The sequence below is a fragment of the Scardinius erythrophthalmus genome (assembly GCF_964197995.2).
Source record: "Scardinius erythrophthalmus genome assembly, chromosome: 19".
Classification (NCBI taxonomy): Eukaryota; Metazoa; Chordata; class Actinopteri; order Cypriniformes; family Leuciscidae; genus Scardinius; species Scardinius erythrophthalmus.
In genome coordinates, this window is record NC_138239.1 from 7,709,721 (window position 1) to 7,722,928 (window position 13,208).

Below are 13,208 nucleotides of genomic sequence, written 5' to 3' on the forward strand. Positions count from 1 at the left end.
GATTTTTATTTTACTGTTTTATGAGCCACAAAACTAGCACAGGAAGCAGGAACTGTAGCGTTAGCACCTATCTGCTAGCCAAGCATGCTAGTCAATGCACAATAGCCCGTAAACCTAGAGTAAACACTTAATAAAAAGAACATGTTTGCTAAATAGAGCATATTGGATGACAGTCTAGTCTTGTAGAGTAGACTACTAGTTAAACATTGGGACATTACTTTTGACCAAAAGCTAACGCTTAATTTTACTTAATGTAATGTGAAATGCTTCTACTCGTGCACAGTTGAGCACACAAGTCCACGCAGACACAAATATAGAGCTGGGCGTGGACATTAGTGAACTGTGCTAATGGCGAAAATGATGTCTTGTGAACTGTCCATAATCTGGAAAGGCAAGGGAAGTATACTCTCGATTTAACCCTAACCAAACACACACAAACAAGCTAACAAAACTACAGACAGATAGGTTAAACTGGGATTGGTACTAAGGTCTGCATATGTATGAACATTTTTTTTATTTGACCAGAGTTTGGTCCGTCTGTTAAATAGAGTTGAATCTTACCAGATTGGCCAAGCTGATGTTTAACTGTGACCAGCTGAAAAGGGCCCAAACCCCCCCTGAAACCAGCCAACAGAGTAGCCTGACCAGGCTGGGAGACCAACGTAGATGAACAAACCAGTTTAGGTTGGTTTAGGGAAAGAGGTTTGCAAAATACCAGTGTGCATGAGAACTCCTTCAATTTTGAGAAAAGCCCAGAGTGGTCAGAGCTTTCAAACTACTTTCTACTATTTGCTTTAATGCTTTTAAGGACATTTGAACAAGTCAGCCAGCTAGTTGGTTCACACAATTCACACAATGCAATGGTTCTTCCAATTACTTTGCATAAAATAGATAAAGGGATTAACATGCAAATATAAACATACAGTCTAAAGAAACAACGCATTTCCCAATTCGGTAATTCCTGGGGATTTTCTTGTCCTTTTTCTTTTTAATTAGAACGTTTTCAGACTGCTTCATTTATTTGGGTCTGGCTGGGGATTTCCACCCTTGGCCCACTGAGGGAACGAGACAATCCCTAGCTGAGCCCGGGCCGACTTGAGCGATCATTTTTCAGTGTGCTACTCTTGGGCTCAAAATGATTTACCTCCGTTCAGACAGCCGCTGACTGGCTCCCAGCCAAAACACAAAGACCAGACTGATCACTCGAGCACTCAAGCTATCTACCTTTGAGATGATCTCTCTCTCTCTCTCTCTCTCTCTCTCTCTCTCTCTCTCTCTCTCTCTCTCTCTCTCTCTCTCTCTCTCTCTCTCTCTCTCTCTCTCTCTCTCTCTCTCTCTCTCTCTCTCTCTCTCTCTCTCTCTCTCTCTCTCTCTCTCTCTCTCTCTCTCTCTCTCACACACACACTTTCTGGATGTGTTCTGTCTCTCTTCACTCTCGAGAGGTCCTCACCCTCTTTCTTTTTTAATTTCCATCTCATTTTCTGATTTTTGGCTCTCTGGTTTTTCACCTCTGTGTCTCATACTCAACCTCCCCTCCCTTCCTCTATACTTCTGTCTCACCATATAAGCCTCTCTCTTGCTCTCAACACGTTTGATGCAATTTTATGCTTTTTATTCTCCTTCCACATTGTCCTTTGTCCCTACTTTTTCACACTCTCACACAGCAATCTCTCTCTCTCTCTCTCTCTCTCTCTCTCTCTCTCTCTCTCTCTTCACTTTTTGCCTCTTTGAATCTTTTAGTGTTGCGTGGATCATTTTCTTTTAATCTTGGTGGACTTTTCATATGTTGGAAACATTGATATTCTGGGATTTTTTGTTTTATTTACAAATTAATATCTATGGATATATTTTTGCCATGTTGTAAAAATAATTTCTATAGTTTTATAATTTCTAATAGGGCACTTTTTGACATTGAGATGACTTGGAAAAAGTGTCCCAATCAACCTGAACTCTAAATGTATTTCACGAGTTCACATGTTAATGAAATCTGATGTAATATTAAAATGCGTATTTGGTTTGCTGTCCAGGGGGAGGGCTCCGAGCTCGGAATTCAGCCCGACCCCAGAGTACTCCCCCCTATAAATGTATAGATCATAGGTATCTATGAGCAGACCCAGCTGAATGTGAGGTGATGGGTTGGTGGCGGGATGCTGAGAAATAGTCATGAGACAGGAGGCAAGGGAAGGCTTTATTTATACTGGCTATTTCTTGTGCTGATTGGATGATTACCTGAACATGCTCCTCCCGAACTTTGTTACATAAAACTTCATTTAATGACCGTGACCAGGCCAGTTTTTATAGCATATATTCTTTCCACAAGGCTAAGGACTAAGGCCCAATCCCAATTCTATTTTATACCCCTTCGCCTACCCCTTACCCTTGCCCCTTGAAACAGAGTGGCAAGGTGTAGGGGTGAAAATATTCCCCTAAGAAATGGGACACCACTACTACACCGTTACACGTCATTATACGTCGTTTCTAGCGCTTGAGATGCGCCAATGTTTATCACAAACTTCCAAAATGCCGTCGTCAGCTGTAGTCTTGCGAGAGTTACAGCTATTTTTCTTCTGAAGTTCGCAGAAAACAACGGAGATGACGATATCTTCGACGCCTAATGCTGCGTTCACACCAAACGCGAATAGAGCGTCTGGCGTGAGTGATTTCAATGTTAAGACGCGTTTACACGCGTCTGGAGGTCTTGCGACGCGAATGAGGCGTTTAGCGCGGCGCGGTGGACGCGAATTCGCCTCATTCGCGCGTCCACTTCGCTTCAAACTTTTGCTTTTTACATGCGTCATATTGTTAACGAACTTTAGCGATTTTTTGCAACCGTTTATTTGAATAACATGACCGTAAATATGAACACAAGATTGAATGTGACATAAATTAAATGATTATTGGCAGTCATGTTGCCTCTGTAGCCGGTGTATGCAGGGACATTTATCCTTCGTTTGAAGTGTGGTCCCAAAAAATCTTAGTTTCAAGGGCTATCTGGCCCTTCCCCCTACCCCTACCCCTACCCCTACCCCTCCAACCAAAAGAGAATCGAGACAACCCTACCCCTTCACGGGAACGCGCAAAACAGAGGGGTAGGGCCAAGGGGTAGGGGCAAGGGGTGAATTGGGATTGAGCCTTAGTAACTCTAGAGTGCATTTGATCTCATTTACACTGCATTGCAATAACACAGTAGCCCATCACTTTACGCATTTCAGTGACTTATTATAATTATGAGCTACACTGCATTATGATTAGGCTATATTTTACAGTAGTAGCTCAATGAACAGCCAAAGCTGCCCTGTGGTGATTTCTGTATTGACATAATGCTACAATTTTACAGATATCACACAGCATGCTCTCATGTACACTCTGTTTTAATGAGGGATAATGTTACCGGGTGACTGAAGCCTCAGGTCATAAGTGCTCCAAGGAAGTGTTTAGTAATGGAGGTTGAGAGCCCCCCTCCTACTGCTCATAAAAAAAGAATATCCATACCATCCCGTCCATCTAATTATTCCAATGAATGAGATTTATAATATTCTTATCTTACTTTTGTACACGTCTTCTGCAGACAGAGATTTTTGCTTTGTACTTGTGATTCAACCCTCTTTAGCACTAAAGCATAATGTGAGAGAGTATTCTGCAGAAAATATACAAATGATTGATAATTTCAGTCAATGTGCAGCTGTGGACCAACACAAAACTTTCTCACATACTCCTTCTGGATTTGCTTCTGTCAGAACACGTTTCTTACTTCCGTGGGAAAGAAACTTAAGACTCCAGGTTACTTGTATAACCAACTCCATATGTCTTTGGTTATTTAAAGAAATCCTGTTCACATATCTTATGTTGCATGTATGGTTCTTATTATGGCTAGGAGAAACTTTTAAACGGTATTAAATATTAGGTGAATATTAAAGAAAGTGTGAGAGACTGTAGGGAGAGTTCACCCAAAAATTAACATTCTCTCATTGTTCCAAACTCTGATAGTCTCAGCCACGGACCGTTGGCTGAACGTCTGATGCATATGGAGCACTTAACTGGAAACACTTCAGGATTTTCGAAGTTGTCATCTGGTTGGTTGAATTCTACAGGATTGTCCAGGAGATGTGTGTCACGTTCTTTAACAGTCTGCCTGAAAACAAAGCCGAAAAGGGTAGAAAAAACCCCCTTCATGGTAGAAGAAAGCCATTATGTTTACAGCTGTGACAATGAGCGCATACCAGAATCAACTAAACACTGGATTTCCTAAAGTATGTGAAATTTGAGGCTCCATTGTTGCAGTAAACTTGTACAACGTTCTTGAATATATAATTGATTAGATTTATAATTAATTTATTAGAAGCCGGTCTGTAGGGACTACGACTTACATTTTCACTCCCCTAAACATGATGCGGAACAAAACGAACTGTGATTGCGTTGCATGTCAGTCAAATGTCCTCTTGGGCGGTCCTTGGCCAATGAAAGCTGTGATGAAGTCCATACCTTCTGCTGTCAGTCTGAAGGTCTGGCTACACAAGACTAAATCTCTAATGACTCGCTTTCTTGTGTTAAACACAAATGGATATGTTTAAGACAATGTCCTTGTTGCTTTTTTTCCATGCGATGGAAGTGGTTAGGGACCAGAGACAGTCATGGTCACCATTCACTTCCATTGTATGGAAAAGAGCATCTTGAACATCCTGCTAAACATTTCCTTTTTGCAAGAACAAAAGTCAGATTAGTTTGGGCTTTTAAATGAGAAAACATTATTATTTTTAAGAGCCTGACTAATCTCTACATACACATATACACTCTTTTACTGTACTGTAAACTGTTGCAATAGCTAGATGAATCTTGTTGTACGCTGAAAGCTCTCTCTGACACATGGGTTTCTACTCTCAGCCTCTTGACCTGACTACTAAATCTTGTTTCAGGCCAGTGGCTGTGGGTAAAAGTGGATGACATCATCTTTCGATGCCCATGAAGTGATGTCATAATATCTTAATCACAGGAAGAGGTTAAATGGTGAAGCTTTGATTGGCACATGCTTCAGTAAGTGATTAATGGGTTAATGCACCTTCATTGATAAAAGAGAAGAACATTGTCTGACTATAACCTGTTCTACTGGATATTATTTTTTGTTTTCCCAGTACTTATCCACATACTAAATATGTTTTGGCTCTGGTTTCAAAATGAAGATCATTCCAAGCTGGCAAATTGATCTAGTATAGAATCGTTTATCATTGATAATTGGAGTTTATGGAATACTATTTGATTATTTCTTAATCTTTCTAACGCACAAGTACTATCTGATAGATATTAAAAGCACAGTCTTAATTGATCCCAGAGCAGTGTAGTTTGAAAACTCATAGAAGCTGTACAAGAATCAAAAGCACATGTGTTTGCTGTAAACAACCTGCTGATCTTACAGTGATGAATGATAGTTGGAGATATCGGTATGGAAACGTTGGTAATGTAGTCTGAAATCATTCACGGTGATCCATAGCATCCGGAGCTTTGTTATCCTTTGTCAAGAGAAAAAAAAGACCTTGTTACTTATAAAAGAAAATGTCAGGGATGGTAAATAGGGCCAACATAGCAATTAGCTACAAAGGCTATCTGGACAAGAGAGAGACAGACTGAAATCTCTACAAACAAGCTAATGGCTCTCGAGGCTAATGACTCGGTCAGCTTGAGGAATTCCTCTTTCTAATTTAACAAAAGCTGAAAGGCAGACAGACTGCAAAGATTATTGACAAACAGCCAAATGCTTTGGCTCTCACAACAGAACATAAGCAAGCCAGGCATGATACGTGCATTGGTTCACACATCCACACACTCTCAAAATCCCCTTCCTCAGCCCGCAACCCTACATCCACACACACTCAATTCCATTCTGATTTCAACAAAAGCTCAAAGCACCTTTTATGTTGCTTGACAACCATGTATCCCATTTATTTTAGCCATTTGCATGTTTCCATGCTATTTGTAGAGGAACATCGGAGAACCCGATCTATCTTGCCTTTCACTGATTCTTAAGTATTGGGACAAGATGTCATGCACCATGGAATTACTTTCAAATGTTTTGTATCACTCAATCACTCAATACCATCATAAATAAAAAATAATGAGTACTGTTATCATTTTAAATACTGATTAATTCAAATAAAGATCAAAATATAGTATGGTGCATGCTCTTGCCCCTATGAATCAGTTGAAGGTCCATGGTTTTTCCCTACACCAAATTATTTGCAGCGTGCCTCCCATCCAATAATCGCAAAGAGCTTTGTGCTTTGTTACTTCTGATAAGAAACATTCTCATATTTCCCACAAACAACAACAATTTATGTTTTGAGGGTTTAAATGTGACGTGACAGATCGCTGTAGCACCTCAGTTCAAGCGGCAGTGCAGAGCGCAAGACTTGTCTTCCACTTTAATACAAGTTATAGCTTGAAAAAACATGCATGAACATCAGAAGGTATGTTGAAAGATACTGTACAGTACAACTTACAGAAATGAATCCTGTCTCATGTAATCGCTCAATCAGTGTTTCAACCCTGGAAAGATGTCAATAAAACAGCTTTAATGTTGCATTTACCTCAGGAAGGTTATCCAATGTTCACAGTTCGTTAATTTAATTTAAGTTAAGTTTTGTTAATTATATGTTTGAGTTGTATACAAACATTTCAGTTTTTATTTGAGTGTAATTATTATATCTGAAAATAAATAGCAGTCAATTATAATAGCTCTGTTGTTCATTTTAACCTCTAATATTACAGTAACATACCAAATGAGAGGGTTCCCTGTATAGTTTGCAGCATTATTTGGGAGATTTTCCTTGAGAAAATCAAACTATCGGCAGATATCATTCTGAATATTTGGCTTTCAGGATCGGCGGAGAAATTTAGTATTGGTGCATCTCGAGTGTGTATACATGTATATATATATATATATATATATATATATATATATGTATATATATATATATATATATATATATATATATATATATATATATATATATATATATATATATATATATATATATATATATATATATATATATATATATATATATATATATATATATAAATTAGAGCATTTTGTCGTTTGCTGTCTGCACCACTGTTTCTTTTTTTTTTTTTTTTAAGCCAAAGAACATCTTTCCAGCAAGACAGATTTTCCTTTTAAAGCATCATCAGAGTACATAATTCCAGTCCTCTATTCTGTGCACCTTGGGAGCTTTGATTGTACCCGTCTCTTGGCTAGCAGTGGGAGTCTGAGTTTGCTGTAGATATGTAGGGCAGTGTGTTAGGGGGGGCGGTGGTGTGCGAGCCGTGCTACAGACCGACGGAAAATTAGTCTCTTTCAAACATTGTCTCTCCTCTTCTCTCTCTCTCTGTCTCACTCCTGTTCCTCAGCTCAAATTAGCAGTTTAGGGAATAGATCTCTCTCACATAAAGAGCTTAGACTTGTTACAGCTGCTGCTTTCCCCCCATCTTGCCCTTACCCACAGGCCAAGGGCATCTCTAAGCACTGTATGTGTCTGGAATATGATTTTAAAGTGGTGGTCGCTCATAGATGTTTAATTTTTTCGCCTCTACACCTAAACACACTAAGCTCGCCTACGCCACACCTAGCATATGCTGTGTGCTTATTTCACGTTCGTGATAATTAATAGCTTCATCCCACCCGTCAGAGCAATTATGTTTGTCACAATGCAAACACTTAATGAGATTTTCAGCACACACTGAAACACAGGTGCAGGACGTGTACAAACACACTTCCTCTCGCCCTGTATTCTCCTTTTGTTAGCGGCGCTCGCTAAGGCTAATTTGAACAAACACCTAATGCTCAGTATTAACCTTCGGCGTGCAATTCCTCCCATATTGTTTGTGGTCCAGGCATGAATGTACCTCAAATTGTGCGGCTTGCTGAAGAGAAGTGTGCTATTACTGTTCTAAGCGAATCAAACTTGTGACTAGCAGACAATAAAACGAGCGGGGGAAAAAACCCATACACTTACATTTGAGGAACTTGACATTGTTCAATACTCTAGCGCCCAGAACACCTTGGAAACCAGCTAACAACATTTTATTTTAGATTACTAGATCATTTTTTAACCACACTCATAAAACAATAAACATTCACCTCCACACACATTTGAAAAACCTAAGGCAGATACACACACATTATGCACTGTCAAAAAAAAAAAAAAAAAAAAAAATCCAATAAAAAATCTGAATATCCTTACAGCAAATAATAAATATTTATTTATTTATTGTAACAAAAAAAAAATCTATTTATTATTTAATTATTTAAATCACACACATAAAACAACAGATACTCATTATCCTCCACACATACAAAACACCTAAAGCAGATAAACACACACACAGAGAGAGAGAGAGATACAAGCATGCAGCACATACTAAGCAAATCTGTTTGAAGTCTGGGGTAGAATAAAAAAGAGACCCCTTTACACATGAAGAATTCATGCAGTAAGGGGCATGTGTGTGTGTGAGGGTGAGTGAGTGAGTGAGTGAGAGAGCGAGTGTTCGCAAAGCTCTGATTCCTTTTCTGGCCGTGGGGAGTGAAAGGGGGCTGGACTGTGTAAAGAAAGAGAGAGGGAGGAATCGTGCGCGTGTGTTTGAGTGCAGTGCAGCTGCCCGCACTCCTCCGGCAGCAAGAGGCGAATCCTCTCCTCCGCGAGAAGGAGAAACACAGGGATAGATGACTAAAAGGACCAGGATGCCTGACACAAGAAGTGGACTAACTGACACAGAGTGTTCTAGGGAGATTAGGACAGAGAGAAGTACTAGTAGGGTTTAGTGCTCGCTGGATGGTGCAAAGAGGAATTAAATGACAAACGTCAAGAAGAAAAGTTCTGGAGATAATGTAATGACTTATTTGCTGATGTTTGTGCATTGAGAATGGGTAGTGACCACCGGACAATGACTTGCAATGACTTTATGAATAGTTTGTTTTTGAATTGCTCCTTTTTGATGGAAAAATGTGGGAATGGACACACAAACAGTACTGTTTTCTTGCGTCCCGCCTGCGTCGTTCTGGCAATGAGTTGTGAATACATTAGATGATGGATTGGAAAGAAGTGTGAGTACTTTTAAAGCTTTTTTTCTCTGTGTGTGCGTGTGTGTAGTGGGTTTTGACCCATAGATTTCAGTTGCAACACACCCGTCTTAGCGCCAGGAATTCTCGCTCCGTCCCCTGAGCTCACCTGCCAAACTCTACAAAGGCTGCTGTCTGATTGTTTATACATACTTGAGATATGGATTGCTCTTTAAATGTGGAACATGTCAAAGCATGTTTGTTTAGCATTGCTTGTTGCAGTGAGTTTGAGCAGGTGGACAAGTAGAAAGTGCAAGCACATGGACGTGTGCTTTATAGCCGCTCTCCATTCATGAACCGTGGCAGGGTTTTTTTTTTTTTCGAGGAGATGGAGAGAATGAAAGAGAGAGGGAGAGAGAGAGAGAGCATGTGTGCTTCAACAAGCAATTAATTTCAGCATTAGTGTACAGGTGTGCGTGCTGAGCATGCTTGAGCTGTTATTGTAGTTTCATGGAGAGCTTTATGACTGTACAAGCATTTCATCTCAAACCTTCCCAACTTATTGGTTGCATTTTTGCCACCCAAATGTTAAAATATTTACCCAAAGATTGAATGTAGAATAACATAATGAATCCACCCCCCCAAAAAAAGGTTTTCCAATAAAACATACAGGAGCACTACCTGAAGCAGTATATTTATTAATTATTAAGTAAAAGAGTAATATATGTATATATATATATATATATATATATATATATATATATATATATATATATATATATATATATATATATATATATTTTTTTTTTTTTTTTTTATTAAAAAAAAATGTTATTTCCCAGTTATTGTTTTTGTCAAAGCAATTATCATTATAGACTTGTTCTAAGCCTACACTTAAGTCAAATCACTTTTTTAGTTTAGGTTTGATTATATTTCTTATTTTATCATAAGCAATTCAATTGAATATTATTTTATTTCATATATTTATAGCTTTTTTTTTGCAGATAATTCCACAAGAAAAACATTGTATGTTACATCACATACACAAAAACTCTTGCTGTGTCTGATTCACTTTCTCTCTCTCTGTCTATTGCTTGCTCTTTTTCTTGTGTTCTGTCATTTCTCTGTCTTTCACTCATAATGCCTTCTGAATGCTCTGCTCACACATTTCTTCAATCCCCTTCGTCTGTTTGTACACACACACACACACACACACACAGACACACACACACACACACACACACACACACACACACACACAATTGCTTCCTCTTGTGGGCGTCAGTTCCCTCGGGAGGGGCTGCTCCTGTATTCCTTGTGGATGTTATAATTATTTCATCAGCCATCGGTGTGTTCCCTGAGTGCGCTCTTGTGCTGATACGGGGGGCCAGACGGAGTGAGAGAAAAAAGGGGTGGGGTTGAGAAATGAAGGGAGAGAAAAGGGAAGGCAGGGGTTTTCATTTCTAGAGGTCTGGAGTGATGCAAAGAGGGGAAGAGAAATAAAATGTGTAGAAATGGCAGAAATACTGGGACACACACATGCATGTCCAAAGAGCTAGAGCCCACACTAATGATCAGGGCTCTTGCATCCCCCGAAAAAAGACTTTCACTGTCTCCCTTGTGTTGTTTTCGCCTTTCCCATTTCCTGACTTTCATTTGATTTGATCTTATCACGGGATATACAAACATTACTACCACACAAATATTCCATAATTTCCATAATTCTAAATCCATCACTTTGAATTGTATGAGTAATTGAGATTAAGTGCATAATTGTATGGGAAACTTTTGAAAAATGGGTTGATGTGCCTTATCTTAATTAATGTATTTAATAGATAATAGTATCTACTAATTTACTTAAAAAAAATCAGTTTTTTTGTTTTTTGTTTTTTTGCGACCGACAAAGTCATGTGGTTCAACCAACCTGCAGAAACATTCTGAAAAAAAGAAGTTTAAACGGTGTCTTAAAAATATCTATATACTTTAGTTCAAGTCAGCTCATTTTGTAAAATGTCAAATGGTGCAACTAATAATTCATGGTATTTTTGTGTGTGAAAATAATGGTTAAGATGTGTACAGTCACATTATTTAAGATTACATTAAACTTTTTGAGCATATTACTTGATGGTTACACCACATGACCTTTTTTCCCAGTCAAATGTAAACTTTTACTAAAAATGGCATAAAAGGTTTTTTTCAAAACCTTTTCTAACCAACATACATACAAACATTTAATGTGATTCACATAATGGTCACATTAGTCATCATGTAGTCACATCTTACTTGGTTATCTGATGTGTTATTCTTCTCTTCTTTAATAACATTCAAAATATGTGTAAGGCATGACAAATTAAGACTGGCATAGCAATTACATTTGAGTTCCAATGTACTACTATAATGTGTACTCTTAGCATTGTGATTTTCATTGTACTTCACTTTTGATTATTGCTGCATTCACTGTGATTATGTCTGGTTACGGTTAAAGACCACTGTGGACAGCTTTCCTTTAGTTAATCCTCCACTGTTACATTTCAGCCTAAGAGAACAGCCTTAATGTACCACTTAATGTGAGCTAAGCCCCCAAACGTCACTTGATAGCCTTTGGTTTTTCACTTTTCTTTTCTCTCCCTCACTTCTAGTCTTTCTCTTTTCCCCCACTTTATCTCATTTGTTCCTCTCATTTCGTACTTTTACTCATAGGTACATTCAATCACCAGAACAATTGTCAAGTTCAGTCTTACGATAGCTTGTAGGGAAGGTAGCTGTTGCTTGTGTAAAGACATTATACCACTTTATCTACTGTTTCTGGAGTCCAGTAGTGACATCTCACATGGATATTCAGATTAATTTCCACACTGTAACTGGGTCACTGTAAAGCCAGTCTTAGCAAATGGCTAATGTTAAGGCTAACTACAGGGCTGACCCCATTAACTTCAGTTTTACGTTTTAGAGGACATTTTTCAAGGGTTTCTGTGCACAGTGTGCCTATTTAGTTGTGAAATAAAGAGGAGGAAGGCTGCCTGTGGAGAAAGACGGAGCTGGTCTGTGTTTACTTTGGCAATGCGATAGGGGGCTTTTGACCTTTCAGGTCTGATTTTATAGCATTGAGTTTTAAATGTCAAGCTCTACCATTAAATCAATCAGGAAAATACCAAAATGATTTCTTCTGTCTGAGTGAAAAATAATTTTCTGAAAACATGTAGGGTTCCTTGGAAAATCACTTTTCGCTGTGGTGACAAAGAGTTTTGACTTAATTTTAATGAGACCCCCTTTGGCAGAGTGATTGGATTTGAGAGATTTAGGCTGACTGCTTTGTTGAAACTTTTTTTTTAATGCTAAAAATACCTCATTCTACACCTTTGTACGTAATATATATGCATTTTTTATCGCTGGAATCTACAATAAATTCTGATTTATTATTCTAACCATTAGAATTCAACAGGCTGTTTTGCCACTCTATCTTTAAGATTTCTATATGTAAATGAGCTCTGTTATGATTGGATAACCTCAACATACAGCCAGAGTTCATCAGGACGGTATAGTTGCTGAATAGATGTTGTTTTGTGATCACGGGTGGTCACATGTTATCGCTCTGACATGAATTGCATGATGGTCTGTTCTCAAACTATAAAATAATGAACAAAAGTAATACAAAAATACAAAAAAACGTTCTCTCATTGATCATTCATTCAATATTATAAGCTCCTAATCCATGACATATTTTTGTCTGTTATCCCAGGGCTGCTCAGAAGCTGAATCTGTCATCCAAAAGGAAGAAGCAGCAGACGCCACTGGTATACCCCCAGGAGCCCTCCATCTACCCTACTAACTTTAGTGCTGTCCTCCAGTTTTCCCCTCCACCTGCTCCACCATGTCTGCTCAGGGCGGGGTCAAAGGCCAAGGAGAACCCTGGCATGGGCAAGGTCAGACACTCTTCCTCTTTTAACTGCACCATTCAAGTTGTTGATTAGGAGTTCTCACTATTAGTCTTTTATGAAATCTTTGAAAAACTAAGTATCTATTATCAGGGCTTGACATTAACACCCTCCAAACCTGAATTGTATATGTAATAAATACATTTTTCAGTTGTAGTCCTTTTAAAACAAGGCATCTGAAATAATAAACTAAAGTAATATAGTGTTGTCAAAAATATAGATTT

General features: G+C 38.5%; 1 protein-coding gene across 1 annotated transcript in view; it reads left to right on the forward strand.

Annotated features, from left to right (window-relative positions):
* Window positions 1-13,208, forward strand: part of kif26ab (kinesin family member 26Ab) — a gene marked incomplete at its 5' end in the record, with an annotated part of 95,459 nt that overhangs the window by 59,811 nt on the left and 22,440 nt on the right. The window contains one exon of the mRNA XM_081393954.1: window positions 12,789-12,972. Within this exon, the coding sequence (XP_081250080.1) occupies window positions 12,789-12,972 (184 nt within the window). The remainder of the gene's footprint in view (window positions 1-12,788; window positions 12,973-13,208) is intronic.